Genomic DNA, 18,334 nt, shown 5'->3' on the forward strand with positions numbered 1-18,334 from the left:
CCATTGTCCTAGCCACTCTAGACACCCCATCTCATTGAGGGCCTTCCTCATTTTCACTGACCTTCTACGTTATGCACCTGGAGTGCCTTCCAGCCTGAAGGTTCATTGTCCAGCACTATAGCTGCTGTTATTCAAAAGACTTTCGGTGGTGACGATTTTAGAAGTAGCCTACCTCCTTCCTTCTTTCTAAGGTGTTCTTAATCTGGCACCACGGTGCCCTTACTGGTATCTGAAATACCATTGGCAGAGTTTGCAGCATCATCACAACACACACGCCACCACAGTAGGACAACCAGATGAGTGGAGATGGAAATAAAGTAGGAAAAGGAGGGAAAAAATAAACCAAGACATAATGTGTCGACATTTTTTTTAATATTTGGTATTTGTAAGTCTTTTTAAAAAAATTATTCAGGCCATTTTTCCTTAAAAAAAAAAAGCAACCAACAGCAATACTCTGTACAAGTATAACAAACATTAGAAATATGCATCACTTCAAAATAGTTACAGAAAATTACAGTTTAGAGTCCACATCAATACTTCCTATTCATATGTGCCCCCGAGGGAGGAAAAGTTACAGTATGTTAAACACACAACTGCTACACAGTAGTCTGAAAACTCAGAACTTGGACTTTTTGATCAGTCGCCAAGACTTGTTGAGCGAAACAAGCACAATCGAGCATTTTTAAAGACCAGGGGCTCTTCCATCCTCGATGAAAGCAAACATAGATCAGCTACATAAGAGACCCACCACCCCAACCCCCAGGAGCCTCTGAAAGTCGAGGATGCCAAAGTCTGGCTGGAGGTCACTCTACGGCCACAGCGAACAGATCCCAAATGGTCATCGATTACCTTTGGAGGCAGAAGTCTCTGTTCATGGTAGACGACATGACTGGACCAACTCTGCCATATTGACTGGCCACCATGTTTGGCCACCAAACCCCCACTGTTCTGCATGGAGCTGTCTAAAGCTAACCAGGAGTGAGGAAACCAGCCCTGCAGAATTCCACTGGACTTCCCAAGCTGCGGCCCGCAGCTCCTAGACGCTGGATGCTAAGAAGTGCCTTCCTCTTGCTTCAGGCACCTCGGCAGCTCCCAGCATCCCATGTATCTTTGCGTGTACATGCGACTCTCCCTCCTCCTCTGCTGAGCTGGAAATCACTCACTGCCCCACTGGCCCTGTCCCCAGGCCTCTGCAGAGAAGCATCCTAGACTGCGTGGGACCTGCCTGTTGGCATTCCAGACTCCCCACCACGCGCCGGCCTCCCAGCATCCTGCAGTGATGTCTAGTATGACCACTGCCCTCCCGAGCCCACGTCAGGTGGGAGAGAGAATGGTCTCTGGATTTTGCTTTCTCATAGGCATATCTTTGTAATGATTACTGGTCTCATCATTTGAAGGGATTTGGGAAGGGGTAATTCCATTCCTGTGAATTCTCTGCAGAGTGTACTTCCCACTTGCAGGGCAGAGGGGGCGGACAGGGCTGAGTGCCTCCAAGGGATTTGACCCTTAGGTTTTCAGACACACTGGAGTAGGGACCGGTGGGGGTAGGGGTAGGGGGTGGTTCAAGGAACTGCTGAACAAACTCCCAGCCCTGTCAGGGCTCTGCCATCGGTCAAATCCAGCTTTCCACTCACCCTAGGGACAGCATGGCTTCCCTGATTCAGACCTACAGGGCCAGGGGCCCACTCTGAAGTTGAGCCACCTGGGCTCTCCTGGCCAGAACAGTCCAGTCCTTCAATGAGCTGCTGGCTACCTACCAAAGAAAGCCAAGGAGTCAGGGGAGAAAAAAAAAAGTGCAATTTCCACTAGGGAAGTAGAGTTTTTCCCCAAAACCTGAACACCCTACCATGTCTCTTCTTCATCCATTCAGTACCTCAAAGGGAAGGGGGCGACAAGAGGCGTGCAGCACCATCCCACTCAACAGCACTGAGGGCTGTACGTGCATACACTGTGGTGTACCCTGCCCAGCCCTAAAATGCCCATGTCTGTGCCCACTCATCAAAGTGCCAGGGAGGCAAGGAGCAGGCAGGATTAGATTGGTTCTCACAGAGCAAGTGATTGGGTGGGGTCGTGGGGTGCTCGGAGTCGACCCAGCTCCCCATTTTCAATAGGACGCATCCGTCCTGAGCTTACAGCAGGATTTCTGACTATGGGAAAGGGCCGCAGGCCTCCAGGGAGTGGGCTATTCCTTCATAAGTCCTTGTATCCTTCATTGTCTGTTAGAGGATAAACTCAAAACTTCTTCAAAATATCACCTGAGCCACAAAAGAAAAGAAACGAAGATCCTTTCATGTTAATGCCTTGAGAACTCTACAGATTATGTACCAGTCAAATAAATCCACATCAACTCCGAAATTCATGGTGGAGATACACCTGAAGACGAAACTGAAAAGAATCTACATTTGGGGGAAAAAAATTCAAAGGAATTACAGCAGCAGTATAGTGAAAAGAGGTTGTAAAAATAATAATTACATCTTTGATACAAATTCAAACTTTGTACACCTCAATTCGGACTCGTACGAATGACTGGAGAGTTTCTATATACACAGTAGATACCAATACGTGTCACTGCAGAGAGAGACTAAAGCCAGTGGATTTTTTTCTTTGGGGGAGAGGGAGGTGGAGGGGGGAAAGGGTTGAATGGACACTGTTTTCACACGGAAGTGTTCACAGATTGCCACACTTTTAAACACGCGCGCGTGCACACAAACACACACAGACACACATAAAATGCCAACCTGAGTAAAACATTACTAAAAACCTAGGGCTTCATGATTCACTAAGTCACATATTGCACCTTTAAACAATTCTTCTTACCAAATACGGGGATGAGACAAAGGGTAAGACGGGGGTTCGGCAAAGGAGGCTGCGCCATGGTCCTCTCTTCTTTCCCCGGAAATTCTCTGGGGGGTATTGGAGTTTCCACGCTTACCCAACCTAAGAGATGAAGGTGTCACCAATAGGAGAGTCCTTGAGGAAGAGGAGGTGGGCAGGGGACGAAAAGATGGAGCACACCACGCGGGAGCCAGCAGGGGAAGGAAGAGCCCTCCTTGCACTGAGAGAGGACAGGGTGTCACCGAGAAGGCAGAACCTCGGACACTAAACTACTGCTTAAATATTCCGTATTTTCCAATCAGTTAGGAGAGTCAATACAAAAATAGAGAATATCTACTGAGTTTTGCCTGTGGAAGCATAATTCAGAAAAGGCACATGTTCAAATAGAAAAAAGAAAAGAAAGAAAGAAAGAGAAGTCATGTCAGAGAGGCACCGCACACCCCTCCTGACATGGTAATCGTCCACAATGATGTGTTTTCCATCAGCAAGATTCCCAGATATAGTAGGTAAAAAATAGGCCTCTGATACTTAAAATATATGCAACCCAGCACAAGCCTTGCTTTAGCATGTGAGTCATATAAAATAGTCTTTTGTAAAAAAAACCTGTTTTGAAAAAGAAAAAGTACAGCTCACTTCTCCTGGCTTCCCATAATCCTCCAGGGAAAGACAGACAGCAACAAACCTCACCCCTCTCCCCTAGGTAGTCAGGAATTCGGCTACCCTGCTCACCAGCCGTTCACAGCCCCTGCCAGCCCCAACTTTTATGCTACACCTGTAGCTCCACACCCTTGCAATTAGTTGGAACAAAACAGAACACAGATGTAAGATAGGAGACATATAAAAAACATGTCAACCCAGCGTGTTTCCCTCTGTGCTGTGGGCGTAACCGTCTGTCTGGCCGACTCCAGGAAGGCGGTCCTTTGGAAATCAGGCGATGTAACCATTTGTCTTCCCAAACGTGGGCACCGGCGAGAGGTTCTCATAGATTGTCATTGCAGTTGTGTTCTGGTAGATGAGATCTACCTTTGAGTCCTTCTGGGCTCGGATGATATCCAGAACACACTGGTTGAGGAAAACGTACTGGTCCTGGGGGTACAAGGAAACAGAGAGCTCAAATGAGCATGTGGCCCCCACAACCGGTTTCAGACCCAGAAGTAAAAACTCTGAACTCACTGCCAGTAAGTCAATTCTGACACACAGTGATCCTATAAGCGATGGCTGAGCCCTGGTGGTGTAGTGGTATGTGTTGGGTTACTAACTGCAAGATCAGCAGTTTGAAACCACCATTCGCTCCTTGGGAGAAAGACTGGGCTTTCTACTCCTGTAAAGAGTGATAGTCTTGAAAAGTCACAGAGGCAGTTCTACTCTGTCCTGCAGGGTCACTATATGATCCGTGTCTGTCCGTTTGGACAGATTCCCCCAACCCCAATCCCAGCACCATCCAGCCACCAGCAAACCCTACAAGGTAACAGGTCAAGAGGCAGTCACATCGTGGGGGCAGGTTGAAATCACAGAGACAGGGCCCGCTCAAGAGCTCAGCATTAGAATATTGGAATATTTCAATAGTTATTTGGTAGCAGAGGTGCAGCCTTCTCTTAACCCAAGAGACTTAGTCTCACCTCCTCTTCCCAAGGAGAGTGAAAAGGGAGACGTGGGAAGAGGAGCGGGAAGGTGGCAATGCACATTTGAACCATACAAAGTCTTGAACGAAAACTCCCTGGCGACCAGGTATAAGGCATCATGCAATATATATATACACACACATAAACATATATGTGTGTGTGTGTGTGTGTGTGTATACCATAGTGAATGAAGGGGGAAGTGCAGAGTGGAGACCCAAAGCCCATTTGTCGGCCACTGGAGATCCCCTCACAGAGGGGTTTAGGAGAGGAGATGGGTCAGTCAGGGTGCAATGTCGTACCGATGAAGAACACAGCTTTCCCCCAGATCCTGGATGCTTCCTCCCCCAAACTACCATGATCCGAATTCTACCTTGCAGGACTGGATAGGGCAGAGGTTGTACACTGGTGCATATGGGGGCTGGAGGCACAGGGAATCCAGGGTGGACGATACCTTCAGGACCAGGGGTGTGAGGGGCGATGCTGGGAGAGTGGAGGGTGAGTGGGTTGGAAAGGGGGAACTAATTACAAGGATCCACATGTGACCTCCTCCCTGGGAAAGGGACGGCAGAGAAGGGGGGTTAGGGAGACTCCGGATAGGGCAAGATATGACAAAATAACAATCTATAAATTATCAAGGGCTCATTAGGGAGGGGGGAGTGGGGAGGGAGGGGGGAAAAAGAGGACCTGATGCAAAGGGCTTAAGTGGAGAGCAAATGCTTTGAAAATGATTAGGGCAAAGAATGTACGGATGTGCTTTATATAATGGATGTATGTCTATGTATGGATTGTGATAAGAGTTGTATGAGCCCCTAATAAAATGTTAAAAAAAAAAAAACTCCCTGGCAAGTGAAGCTGTGCACACTAAGAAGGAAACTCATTCGCAACAGAGGGAGAGGCAGCGAAAGGGAGTGAGTGATGGGGAATGAAGGGAGCAGACTGGATTCCTCAGTGAATCGTTAAAAAAGCAGGAAGAGATGGAGCATGCTGACCCAGCAAGAGATCCGCGATACTGCAAGAGGAAAAAAAATCACGAGGCAGGATTTTATAATAAAACAGGGTCCAATGTCACTCCCAGGCCATGTGGATTTGCGTGTGTTATTTCAACAGACATCCACAAAGAGCCCTGCACGGATGTATGCCAAACTGTACACAGGAACAACTTCAAGGAGCAGGACTGGGAGGGAAAAACTAAGAGGGAAAATATATTCCAGAGCATCCTCTAGGAGCAAGTATTACTGTCAAAATCTAAAAATAAAGAAGAGAGAGAGAGAGAGAGAAAAGAGGTCTAACAGAAGTGGTGCAGTGTGACTCGGAGCTATGAGAAGTTCTCAAGTTACCAAGGCCTCTGAACCAAGTGTGCCAGCTCCAGGACCACCATCTCCTGGACCACCTCAACCTTATCGATCCTGGGCCCTGAATGGACAACCCCTCCCAGCAGAATAAGAAGGAAATATTTCTGATTGATGAGGTCTTCGAAGAAATTATTACGGAAGAAACCAGTTGAAGAGCAACAATCCGCTACACTACTTCAAAACTTTTCAAGAAGCAGAAAGAAGGATGCAGTGGATAAAGGTGTGGATGAGCAAGTTCGTCCAAGATTCCCATTTACTGTTGCAACTGGTATGCAAGTAGAGATCGACCACAACAATTGTTTGTTGTAACTACAAATATTTCTGATTGATGAGGTCATCCAAGAAATTATTACGGGAGAAACCGGTTGAAGAGCAACAATATACTACTTCAAATCTTTTCAAGAAGTAGAGAGAAAGAGAAGACAATCCATTCGTAAGATTTTTTTTGTTTTGCAAGAGATCAAAAAGCGAGTCACTGTAACTCCAATGACCCTGGTGCCAGAGTCAAGGCCAAGTCAGAGCACCTCTACAGGACAGAATAGACTACAGCTGCCTGCGGGGTTCTAAGGCTGTCGTCTTATGGAAATCGACTACCAGAGCTTTCTCCCACTGGGTGGATGGTGGGTTCAAACCACCGTCCTTTTGCTGACCACTGTGCCACTAACAGCTCCTTTGAGAAACCAACTACATATAATTAGGACAGAAAAGTGAAACGCTTATCTTCTGAGCACTACAGGGGGTAAATTCCACTCTTCTCATCACAGCCATGTTCTCACCCCAAAGAGGTCCCCCTATCTCGAAAACATCCCCTGCTAGACTCAAAATCACAAGTTCCTAGAGAGTCCTGAAAATGGTACAGGCAGCAGCCCGACACAAATGTCCTGTGTTTTTCGGATTCTGATCAAGGTGCATTCGTCCATGCAGCTTAGAGGAAGGCTTCTTTCAGAATCTTCTGTTGAGAGCATGCATCAAAAATGCTGCTCATGAGGAACAGTTAGGGGACGGCCAAGTTCAATGGCCTACCACAGATGATGATGTAGATACCGTGACTGCTCACAAGTACATTGGTGTTTTCATGCCTGAACATTGCTGAATGGGCACAAGTTAACTCATGCTTGCACTCACACTGGTTTATGCAGTCTGAAAGCTTTATAGGACTTGAAGACTTTTATAGGACTTTGAAGTCTTTATAGGACTTGGTTGGACTCGAAATACAAAGTCAACAGAGGATTAAGCATGCATTTTCTCCACTGGTCAGCAGTCCTCCCTGTGGCTCAGTCTGCCTTCTACATGAGAACATTTAGGCTGGTTGAGAGCGCATTGCTGTTATTGTTAGGTGACCTTGAGCCAGTTCAGACTCACAAGGACCCCACGTGCAACAGCATGAAACTGCCTGGTCCTGTGCCATCCTCACACTTGTCTTTATGTTTGAGCCCACTGTGGCGGCCACTGTGTCCATCCATCTCGTCCAAGGTCTTCCCCGTTTACCAGCCCTCCACTTTACCAAGCAGGATCTTCATCTCCAGGGACTGGTCTCTCCTCACAACGGGTCCAAAGAACAGGAAACCAAGTCTCCCCATCCTTGCCCCCGAGGACACTGCTGTGTTAGTGCTTCCAGCATCACTACTAGTAATGGTTAATGGATCGCTCAGTTAATGGTCAATGGTTTCATTTGCTTGTTTCACGGATGGTCAGATTTTAGAAACAACGAGAGGGAAATTGCCAATCCTGTAAGTTTAACCAAGAAATCAAAGTTCAGAGACTTGCTAGAATTATTTTTTTATTCTAACCAGTGGCAGGAAGTGAAAGAACTTCGATCTTGGTTTGTTGCCCTATCATAGCTATTAATTTTACTATGCCCTACATCTCAGGAGAAAGATAAGGCTTTCTACTTCCATAAAGATTTAGTCTGCAATGGGTACTACAGCAAAATGTGATGAAGAAATTAGATGGTGCCCAGCTACCAAGTAAAATAGCATCTGAGACCTTAAAAGCTTGTCTCCAAACAAGCAGACATTTAAGTGAGATGTCAACTAAGCCCACATGGAAGCACACGACCATCAGTCACCAAAGGTCTGTGAAGCATATAATGCAAAATCGAAGGCGGAAAGAGTATCAGATCCTACATTGTGAGACTGATTTGCAGAAGGCTGTGAATGACAGGGGGAGCCCAAGATACCATTTGCGGGAACTATGTAAGAAATAAGCCTCCAGTGATCTCCCTCCATCCATAAGAGAGGGATGGGAGAAAAGCGGTTACTAAACAGAGTGCATTGGAGAGATGAGTGTAGCTGATCAAAGGGCTACACCTGACCAGACAGTGAAAACCTTGTCACTACTCGATCCTCCCTCTGATGCATGCTGGACCTGATCTGGTTTTCAAAATATTCTGTATTATTTGTTGTTTGCTGTTTGTTTGTTCATATTAGGGTTTATCTCAGCTGTCTTATGTCACTAAAGGTCACATTATTGAATTTATGTTATATGTTTTTTCTGTTTCTCAGTATAGGCAACCCAAGATTGATGAACCTACAGGGACAGCAAATAGAATAGGGGCGGGGGTCCTGTAAAAAAGGAAGACACTGTCGAGGAGTCCAGGAAAGAAAAGAATGTTTAGAAACTGATTATAGAAGTAATTGGACAATACTGCTTGATGTGATTGAACCATGGAATGATATCTGTATTAACTCCCAATTAACAAGAGATTTAGGCTTAGAAACCCACGAGGGCAGTTCTACTGTCTGTAAGGTTGCTATGAGACCTAGGATCAACTTGATGGCAATGAATTTGGAGTTTTTAGGGACAAGGATGTTATGGCCCTCAGGCTGTGGGTGTGGTTAGTTGCCCTCAGATCAGCCCTGGCTCCTGGCAACCCCACGCACAATGGGATGAAGCACCGTGGGTCCTGCACCATCCCCATGACTGTGGCGATCCGCAGGACTTTCTTTCACTTGACCGATATCCAGAGATCAATCAACAAGCCTTTCTTCCTAGTCAGTCTGAATGTTTTGCTGAAAACTGGTGGGTATGGCAGCTCTATGCTAGCCCTCCCTGACAGATGGGTGGGGGCTCATTGTGAGGGGCACTGGGCAGAAATCAAGCCCAGGTCTCACTCAGCTAGAGCAAGCATTCTACTGCTGCACCACTGGGTCTCAGTATACACACGGGGTCATGCCAAATCATGGAGACTAGTCAAGTCACAGTCTCTAAAAGACACCCCACAGTCAAGAGCCAGAATGGTCTAGAAGGACAAAAATCTCTGAACCCCAGTGTGTGGCATGACGCCAGCTTTTGGAAATGGTGGGCAAGGGTGGGCTGTTAGACACAGATGTTGGCCTCACCTCGGTCTGCACCATTAAAGGCCTGTGCATCCGGAGGTCGTACACAATCCCGTACACGTCCACAGTGTTCTCGTTCTCCATCTGGTAGATGAGCCGATCGATGGCGATGAAGGTGCCTGTCCTTCCAACCCCCGCACTGAAAGACAGAGGAGATCCGCCTGTCACAATGGCTTCCATGCACCATAAAACCCCCAGCCTTTCCTCCCTGGAGCTGGCTTCTCCCTTTTTAAAGCAACCTCGGCAGGTTGTGTGCCCCTGTCTGTTGACAACTCCATGACTGTCACAGAAGTTCACTGGATCTGCTCCACTAACACACTGCGCTCCAAGGTCTTTGAGGCCAGTGCTTGGGCCCAGGAAGCATTTGATAGGTGAAATGACTCCCCTTAGCTAGTCCTAGAGGGTCCTGGGTTGGGACTGGGGCCCAAAAGCCCCCCGTTGAGTCAAATGCCACAAACCAAGCACTTCCAAAGAGCCTCTTGAGCCTCAGTTCCAGGCAAGAAATCCCTTCCCTCCTTCTGTCCCAAACTGATTGCTTTTTGCTTTAAAGTTAATTTCTTTTTTTAAATCATTTTATTGGGGGCTCATACAACTCTTATCAGAATTCATACATACATCCATTGTGTCAAGCACATGTGTACATGTGTTGCCATCATCATTCTCAAAACATTTGCCTTCTACTTGAGCCCTTAATATCGGCTGCTCATTTTTCCTCCTCCCTCCCCACTCCCCCCTCCCTCGTGAACCCTAAAGCGAATTTCTTATTGTGCTAGAGCAGGAATTAGCAATATTGTTTCCTGTCTGAATGGTTACCTCCTGCATTCTAATTGATTCGGATTCATAACAATCCTATATAAGGTTTCTGAAACTGTACATCTTTTTTTAAATCATTTCATTGGGGACTCTTACAGCTCATTGTGTCAAGCACATTTGTACATGTTTCAATCATCATTTTCAAAACATTTTATTTCTACTTGAGCCCTTGATATCAGCTCATTTCCCCCCTCCCCCACTCTCCCCCACTCTCCCTCACTCATGAATCCTTGACAACTTTTTTCCGTGTCTTACACTGACTGCTCTCTCCCTTCACATACTTTTCTACTGTCCATCCCCCTGAAGGGGGTTTTATGTTGATCATTGTGATCGGAGCCCCCTTTCTCACCCTCCTCCCCCTCCTGGTATCACTACCCTCATTATTGATCCTGAGAGAGTTATCTGTCCTGGATTCCCTGTGTTGTAAGCTCTTAACATGCTCTGATCTAGCCGGATTTGTAAGGTAGAATTGGGGTGATGATAGTGTGTGGGGGGGGGGAGGAGAAGCATTAAAAGAACTACAGGAAGTTGTATGCTGCCTCAGTGCTATCCTGCACCCTGACTGGCTGGTCTCTTCCTTGTGACTCTTCTGTAAGGGGATGTCCAATAGTCTACGGATGGGCTTTGGGTCTCCACTCCGCCCTCCCCTTCATTCACATCAATATAATTTTTTGTTTTGGGTTTTTGATGCCTAATACCTGATTCCATTGACACCTCATGATCAGAGACTGTAAATCTTCCCCGCCCCCCCCCACGTACTTTATTTAAAACCATTTTATTGGGGGCTTGGACAACTTTTATCACAATTGAGACGGTAAATCTTTAAGGTTGCAGACAGCCTTGTCTATCTCCCTCAGAAGAGCTGGTGGGTGTCAACCATTGACTTTACAGTTGGCAACCTAACCCACAGAATCAGCAGAGCGTAAATATGTTTTGTTTTGTTTTTTGCCATTGGGACCATGTAGACTCTATCACAACCACTCAACTCTGTCATTGCAATATGACGGCAACCAGACCATACATGAATGCATGAATGAATGGGCATGGCTGTATTCCAATAAAACTAGGACTGAAATAGGAACCTGGCCAGATTGAGCCTGTAGGGCATAGCTTGCCAACCTCTATTCTAAGTCTCAGGGCTCAGTGCTGAAGCCTATGGTTGCTTGTTCGTGTTGTTGTTAACTCTGGCAAGTTGGCCTGACTCATGGTGGCCCCACACACAACAGAATACAGTGCTCCCTGGTCCTGCGTCATCCTTGCCAAGGGTTATAAGTTGGACCACTGTGATCCACAGGGCTTCCCTCTGGCTGACTTTCAGAATTACATCATCGGGCCTTTTTTCCCTATTCTACCTCAGTCAGAAGCTCTGCAGATACATGTTCTGCATAAGAGCAACACGCAAGCCTCCACTGTCAGGTGGGTGGTAGCTGGGCATGAGGTGCCTTGGCCAGGAATCAAACCTACGTCTTTCATGTGGAAGGGCAGAATTCTACCACTGAACCACCACTGCCAACCCCTGTGTCTACACCTTTCTTGAATTTGTAAATACCTACTGAATTCCCTCTTATTCTTTGCTCTCCTGATGTGCTCATAAATATATACCTTACAGGTTCAACCTGTCACTTTCAAAGTCCAGGGACCCCTCCCTCATCCCACCCCACCCCAAGTGTGCATGCACACACATGGAGTACCAGTTGCATACCTGCAGTGCACCAGAATGGGCGTTTCAGGAGGGCTCTGCTTCATGTAGTCGCGCACCAGGTAGCGGAAGTTGATGAGCAGGTCAGTGGTGTCAGGAACGCCATGGTCCGGCCAAGAGGTGAAATGGAATTGTCGCAAAGGGTGATTCTCATTTGTCTGGGCCTAGAAGTCGATGAAAGGGGTCCAAGTTAGAGACAAACACTGAAAACACACCAAGACAGACAAGTGAAGCCAAGCGGTCGTTCAATACTGGACTGCACGGGGCAGAAGACTCAACAGTAGGACTTATTTGATCCGTTGCATGCCCGACAAAAGGTACCTGTGTCTTGCTGTGCCATTTCCTGGCACTGCCTCGATTTTCCACCACTGCCTGGAACGCCTACACAATTTCTTTGCGTTGGTTGTCGTATCTTTGGGGAGAAAGGACGCCATGTGCACGTGCTTTGAAATCCACTTAACGTAACCATTAGCACTCATGGCCAATGAATTGATTCCTATTCATAGCAGTCCTATAGGGCAGGGTAGAACTGCCCGTTCAGTTTCCTAAAACTCTTTTCAGGAGTAGCAAGCCCCATCTTTCTCCCATGTAGTAGCTGGTGGTCTCGAACTGCTGACCTTGCAGATCGCAGCCCAAAACATAACCACTGTGCCACCACTAACTCCCCGCAAAACAAAGGGCGCCAGTTCTGATGTCACACTTCCCACTAAAAATCCAAAAAGGCATGATGCGCAATGGAGACTCCATGAGCACATCACCTGCAAGTGGAGGGAAGAGTGAGGGATGCAGAGCCTTGACTTTGTTATTGTTATTGTTGTTTTACAAGAATAACGTATGAAATTCCTCTCAAGAAAGTAAACTCAAGGAGTTGCCTTGAGGAGCACGTAGGTATGGGTTATTTCACTCTAGGAAGAAAGTGAAAAATATATTTTTATCTGGTGTATAAAAATTGTCCCCTCAAAATTAATATAGTCTAATGGGGATACACCTAGAGGACATCGTGCCGAGTGAAATTCACCAGCCACAAAAGGGCAAATGCTGCCTGAGCCGCTCAAAAAACAAGTCAATAAGAAACATACCCTGATGGTCACCAGGGTGGAAAGAAAAAAGACGGAGAAAGAGACACAAGCTAGAGGTCTAATTGCTAACTCGGACAAAGGAGAAGACAATATACAAGAGGGAAGGAGGAGAAAAAGACAGAGGCAGGGCAAGACAATGGGAGGTTTGCCCCAGTTAAAGGCAGCAGAGGCAAATGGTGACCTATAAGTGGATGCTCAGATAGATAGACCAGCTGAACAGGTATAGGAGAGAGAGCAGACATATATCCACAAACATATAATGAATTAGCAGAGGATAGTTGTATATGTGTATTTATATTTGATGCACATAAATCCATACATGTGGCAGAATATACAGGAGGCAAAACTATGACTACTTCTAAGATATCACAAAAATGCAGAGATGGGTCGTCCAGGATCATCATCTTAGGGGACAACAAGGTCCATTGGCGTAACGTAGTTCACAAAGACAATGTCCTACGTCCAACTTGGATGATTCTTGACCAGGTCTCACGTGCTCATGAGTAGCCATCTGAGGTGCAGTCATTTTTCTCGCTCCATATGGAGGAAAGGGGATGATGGAAATCAAAAGACATGGGAACCATTGGTCCCATGGACTCATGGACCACATAAACATCAGTCTCCATGGCCCTGAGACCAGACGCGATAGATAGTGCCCGGCTACCACCACCACCGGCTCTGAAAAGGATCACATAAGAAGGTCCTGGACAGTGGGAGAAGCATGCAGAACAAAACTAAAGAAATCATAAAAGAAATCACTGAGGGACAACCACACACACACCAAGACCCATATCCATCAGGTCTATTGCCGAACTCAAACCTGTTGAGCAAAATGGCACCAAGTATCCAAGGTCAAGGTTCAGGGGGTTAGGAAGGAAAGAGACAAGGAAACAGGAAACGCAGGGGGGCGCGTGGGGAGTGCCAATCCATGGAGGGGACTGCAGTCGATGAGCAGACAACACGGGTACGAGCTGTCCAATGTGAGACACGACAAAATGTTCTTCATGCGGTTGTTTATAGGAAAGGCATGGCCCTGGGAAGTGTCAAAGGGACGCTGACAGCTCAGCGGGCTGAACAATGGCCTGCTGACTGAGACGGAGGTGGCGGGTTGAGCCCACCAGCCAGCCCACAGGAGAAAGATGTACCGGTCTGTTTCCATAAAGCTCTACAGCCTCAGAAACCCTATGGAGCAGGGCTACTCCGTCCTATAGAGTTGCTATGAGTTGGAATCAAACTGATGGCAGTGGACTGGGTTTGGTTAGATGGTGTAGTTTGCGCTCTTCTGCTAGCCTGAAGATGTTGTTGTTGTTGTTAGGTGCCATGGAGTCAGCTTCAACCCACAGAAACCCGCGCACACAGAAGGAAACACGGGCCTGCACCACCCTCGATTGTTCCTATGCCTGAGCCCATTCATGCAGCCACTGGGTAAAGCCACCTCGCCGGGGCCAGCCCCTTTTCCGCCACCCCTCCATTTTGCCAAACTTGAGGTCCTTTCCCAGGGACTGGTCCCGCTTCAGATGGGCAGTTCAAAGCCACCCAGCAGGACCACAGGAAAAAGGGCTGGTGATCTGTTCCCTCAGAGGCACTGACTTAAACACTCTGCCGAGCACAGGTCGGCTCTGGAACACCTGAGTCTGTAACCGGCCCAGGACAAGGAGCAGCCTAAGAGAGGGGTCCAGCTTGACCTCTTACTTACATTCTTCACTATAAAGTCTCGGATGGTCCATTCTGGAAGAACGATTTCTGACGTCATTGTCACAGTTATGTCCCCGTAGTCCTGAGACTGCTTGGAGGGCCAGTACTCCTCACATTTGGTCTAAAAGAGAAACTGCATGTTCATACAAAGATGCAGATCACACAATCTGCCACACGCAACAACTTCATGGACTAGACCAGATCGCTGAAACATGGTGCCATGGGCTGAATCCGTTCCTTCGTTGGTTTCTGGGTGACCTTTAGAATTGTTTCCTAATTTTCAATTCTTGCCTTTTTTTTTTAAACATTTTATTAGGGACTCATATAACTCTTATCACAATCCATACATATACATACATCAATTGTTTAAAGCACATCTGTACATTCTTTGCCCTCATCATTTTCCTGTAATTTTTTTAACATTTTATTAGGAGTTCATACAACTCTTATCACAATCCATACATATACATATATCAATTGTATAATGCACATCTGTACATTCTCTTCCCTGATCATCTTCGAAACATTTGCTCTCTGCTTAAGCCCTTTGCATCAGGTCCTCTTTTTTCCCCTTCCTCCCCGAATTCCCCTCCCTCATGAGCCCTTGATAATTTATAAATTATTATTTTGTCATATCTTGCCCTATCCAGTGTCTCCCTTCACCCCCTTTTCTGTTGTCCGTCCCCCAGGGAGGAGGTCACATGTAGATCCTTGTAATCGGTTCCCCCTTTCCAACCCACTCACCCTCTACTCTCCCAGTATCGCCCCTCACACCCCTGGTCCTGAAGGTATCATCCACCCTGGATCCCCTGTACCTCCAGCTCCTATATGCACCAGTGTACAACTTCTGCTCTATCCAGACTTTCAAGGTAGAAATTATTGCTTTTTAAAAACCAGAAGGATTTCATTGTTGTTATGATTTTTAAATCCTTATATCTGGCTTCTCTGGAAAAATCAGAAGACCTCACAAGAGTGGGCTGGGATTTATGCAGGGAAGCTGGTTTTGATTTACAGTGGACAGTTACCCTGTCACAGGGAACCCAGGCCCACTTGGTCCCCATAGCAGCCACCCCACAACTATAAGCTGATTGGCCCCATAACCCCAGCAATGAGAAGAAAAAGAACTTTCCAGATGCTTTCAGATACAAAGAGGCAGCAAACAATATCTACCCAGACACCCATAGAGACGATCAAACCACGGCAGGGTCTTTGATTTTAATAAGAGTTGGAGCACAACTGTGGATAGAAATAAGAATCAGGGAACTTTTTGCTGCTCACTGAAAAATACTTTAATCTTCCTTTGGGAACTGATCTTGAAAAGTAACAACAACAAAAAAAAAACCTGAACATCCTCAGGTATCTTCAAACCTGGTTGATTCACCTGGGGAGGTTTGTTTTGGTTTTGAAAAAACGATGCTGGGTCCCTCACCTGGCCCAGGATAGGCATTTTTTAATGGTCCTGATTTCCGGATCACTGTTCCAAGAACAAACACCTGACAACTCTGACATGCACTTACACGAGGCCGATCCCCAGCTCAAACTCCCAACAGCTGAATTTGGGGGGCTCCTTCTTCAACTCCCTGCGTCTCATTTTTCCCCTCTCTAAAATGATCATTCACCACTGGGTTGTTGAGAGGGGACAAAAAGAACTTATGTGGGGTACAGAAGTACACAGTCTGGGTACAGAAGTACAAAGTCAATCTCCCAGAAAACATGCTAGTTCCCTACTCCAGTTACCCAGTAACACCCACTGTTAAATTCATCTTCCTGACTTCCTTTAATTTCACATCCTTTTCATGTGTTTAACAGATGTTTATGCGTGTCTTCCATATGCTAAGCCCTAATCTCAACGGCACCATCAAGCTGATTTGCATTCACAAAGCAATGCTCATCTACTCCACAATAGTTTACTTTCCACATGCACAAAGGGGGGCAAAGCCCAAGCCTTTCTGTACAGCAATCAGTATAGAGACAGTTTCAGCTCTTACAATCTTACAACTCTTCGACGGGAATCGGCTCTTACGATTCTTTGTCCTCTGTGCTTCCTTCTCACAGGGATCTTACCATAGTAACACACTTCACTCTCACTAAGCATCTGCCCAACTCAGGTGCAATAAAGAACATGAAAGGAAATTTTGCCAGACAGGTTCTATCACCCAAGGACAGTGCTGATCTAAGCACAGAGACAAGTCCAATACCACCCTGCTCTAAGTGCAGTCAAGTCCAACCCCACCCTGCTCTAAGAACAGAGCCTAGTCCAACCCCATCCTGCTCTAAGCACAGAGACAAGTCCAACCCCATCCTGCTCTAAGAACAGAGCCTAGTCCAACCCCATCCTGCTCTAAGAACAGAGACAAGTCCAACCCCATCCTGCTCTAAGAACAGAGCCTAGTCCAACCCCATCCTGCTCTAAGAGCAGTCTAGTCCAACCCCATCCTGGTCTAAGTGCAGAGCCTAGTCCAGCCCCATCCTGCTCTAAGCACAGAGCCTAGTCCAACCCCATCCTGCTCTAAGCACAGAGACAAGTCCAACCCCATCCTGCTCTAAGAACAGAGCCCAGTCCAACCCCATCCTGCTCTAAGAACAGAGCCCAGTCTAACCCCATCCTGCTCTAAGAACAGAGCCTAGTCCAACCCCATCCTGCTCTAAGCACAGAGACAAGTCCAACCCCATCCTGGTCTAAGAACAGAGCCTAGTCCAACCCCATCCTGCTCTAAGAACAGAGCCTAGTCCAACCCCATCCTGCTCTAAGAGCAGTCTAGTCCAACCCCATCCTGGTCTAAGTGCAGAGCCTAGTCCAGCCCCATCCTGCTCTAAGCACAGAGCCTAGTCCAACCCCATCCTGCTCTAAGCACAGAGACAAGTCCAACCCCATCCTGCTCTAAGAACAGAGCCCAGTCTAACCCCATCCTGCTCTAAAAACAGAGTCTAGTCCAACCCCATCCTGGTCTAAGTGCAGAGCCTAGTCCAACCCCATCCTGCTCTAAGAGCAGAGCCTAGTCCAACCCCATCCTGGTCTAAGAACAGAGTCTAGTCCAACCCCATCCTGGTCTAAGTGCAGAGCCTAGTCCAACCCCATCCTGCTCTAAGAACAGAGTCTAGTCCAATACCACCCTGCTCTAAGTGCAGTCAAGTCCAACCCCATCCTGCTTTAAGAACAGAGCCTACTCCAACCCCATCCTGGTCTAAGTGCAGAGCCTAGTCCAACCCCATCCTGCTCTAAGAGCAGTCTAGTCCAACCCCATCCTACCCTAAGAACAGAGCCTAGTCCAACCCCATCCTGCTCTAAGAACAGAGTCTAGTCCAACCCCATCCTGCTCTAAGAACAGAGCCTAGTCCAACCCCATCCTGCCCTAAGAAAAGAGTCTAGTCCAACCCCATCCTGCTCTAAGCACAGAGACAAGTCCAACCCCATCCTGCTCTAAGCACAGAGACAAGTCCAACCCCATCCTGCTCTAAGAACAGAGTCTAATCCAACCCCATCCTGCTCTAAGCAGAGCCTAGTCCAACCCCATCCTGCTCTAAGCACAGAGCCTAGTCCAACTCCATCCTGCTTTAAGTGCAGAGCCTAGTCCAACCCCATCCTGCTCTAAGAACAGAGCCTAGTCCAACCCCATCCTGCTCTAAGAACAGAGTCTAGTCCAGCCCCATCCTGCTCTAAGCACAGAGCCTGGTCCAACCCCATCCTGCTCTAAGCACAGAGCCTGGTCCAACACCATCCACATTACCTGGAGATAGTCAAATGCCATTCTTGGGCCCCCCTCCAGACCTGCCGAGTTAGCCCCTCGGGAGAGGAGAAACGACCCTCTGTGGGAGTCTAGTGCATGGTTCAGTTGGAGAGCCACTGCTTCCAGGAAGGGCCTCCTCTCCTATACCTCAACTAATGTACCTACAATTCACC

At 47.2% G+C, this 18,334-nt stretch overlaps 1 protein-coding gene across 1 annotated transcript in view; it reads right to left on the minus strand.

The window, feature by feature from the left end:
* Positions 1–356: 356 nt before the first annotated feature.
* The window catches only part of PTPRJ (protein tyrosine phosphatase receptor type J), a 177,010-nt gene continuing 159,032 nt past the window's right edge, over positions 357–18,334 (minus strand). Inside the window, exons 22-25 of the mRNA XM_075545708.1 lie at positions 14,435–14,554; positions 11,663–11,823; positions 9,151–9,286; positions 357–3,921 (exon numbers count right to left, since the gene is read on the minus strand). Of these exons, the coding sequence (XP_075401823.1) occupies positions 3,763–3,921; positions 9,151–9,286; positions 11,663–11,823; positions 14,435–14,554 (576 nt within the window). The 3' untranslated portion in view covers positions 357–3,762. The remainder of the gene's footprint in view (positions 3,922–9,150; positions 9,287–11,662; positions 11,824–14,434; positions 14,555–18,334) is intronic.

The sequence above is a fragment of the Tenrec ecaudatus genome, chromosome 4 (genome assembly GCF_050624435.1).
Source record: "Tenrec ecaudatus isolate mTenEca1 chromosome 4, mTenEca1.hap1, whole genome shotgun sequence".
Taxonomy (NCBI): Eukaryota; Metazoa; Chordata; class Mammalia; order Afrosoricida; family Tenrecidae; genus Tenrec; species Tenrec ecaudatus.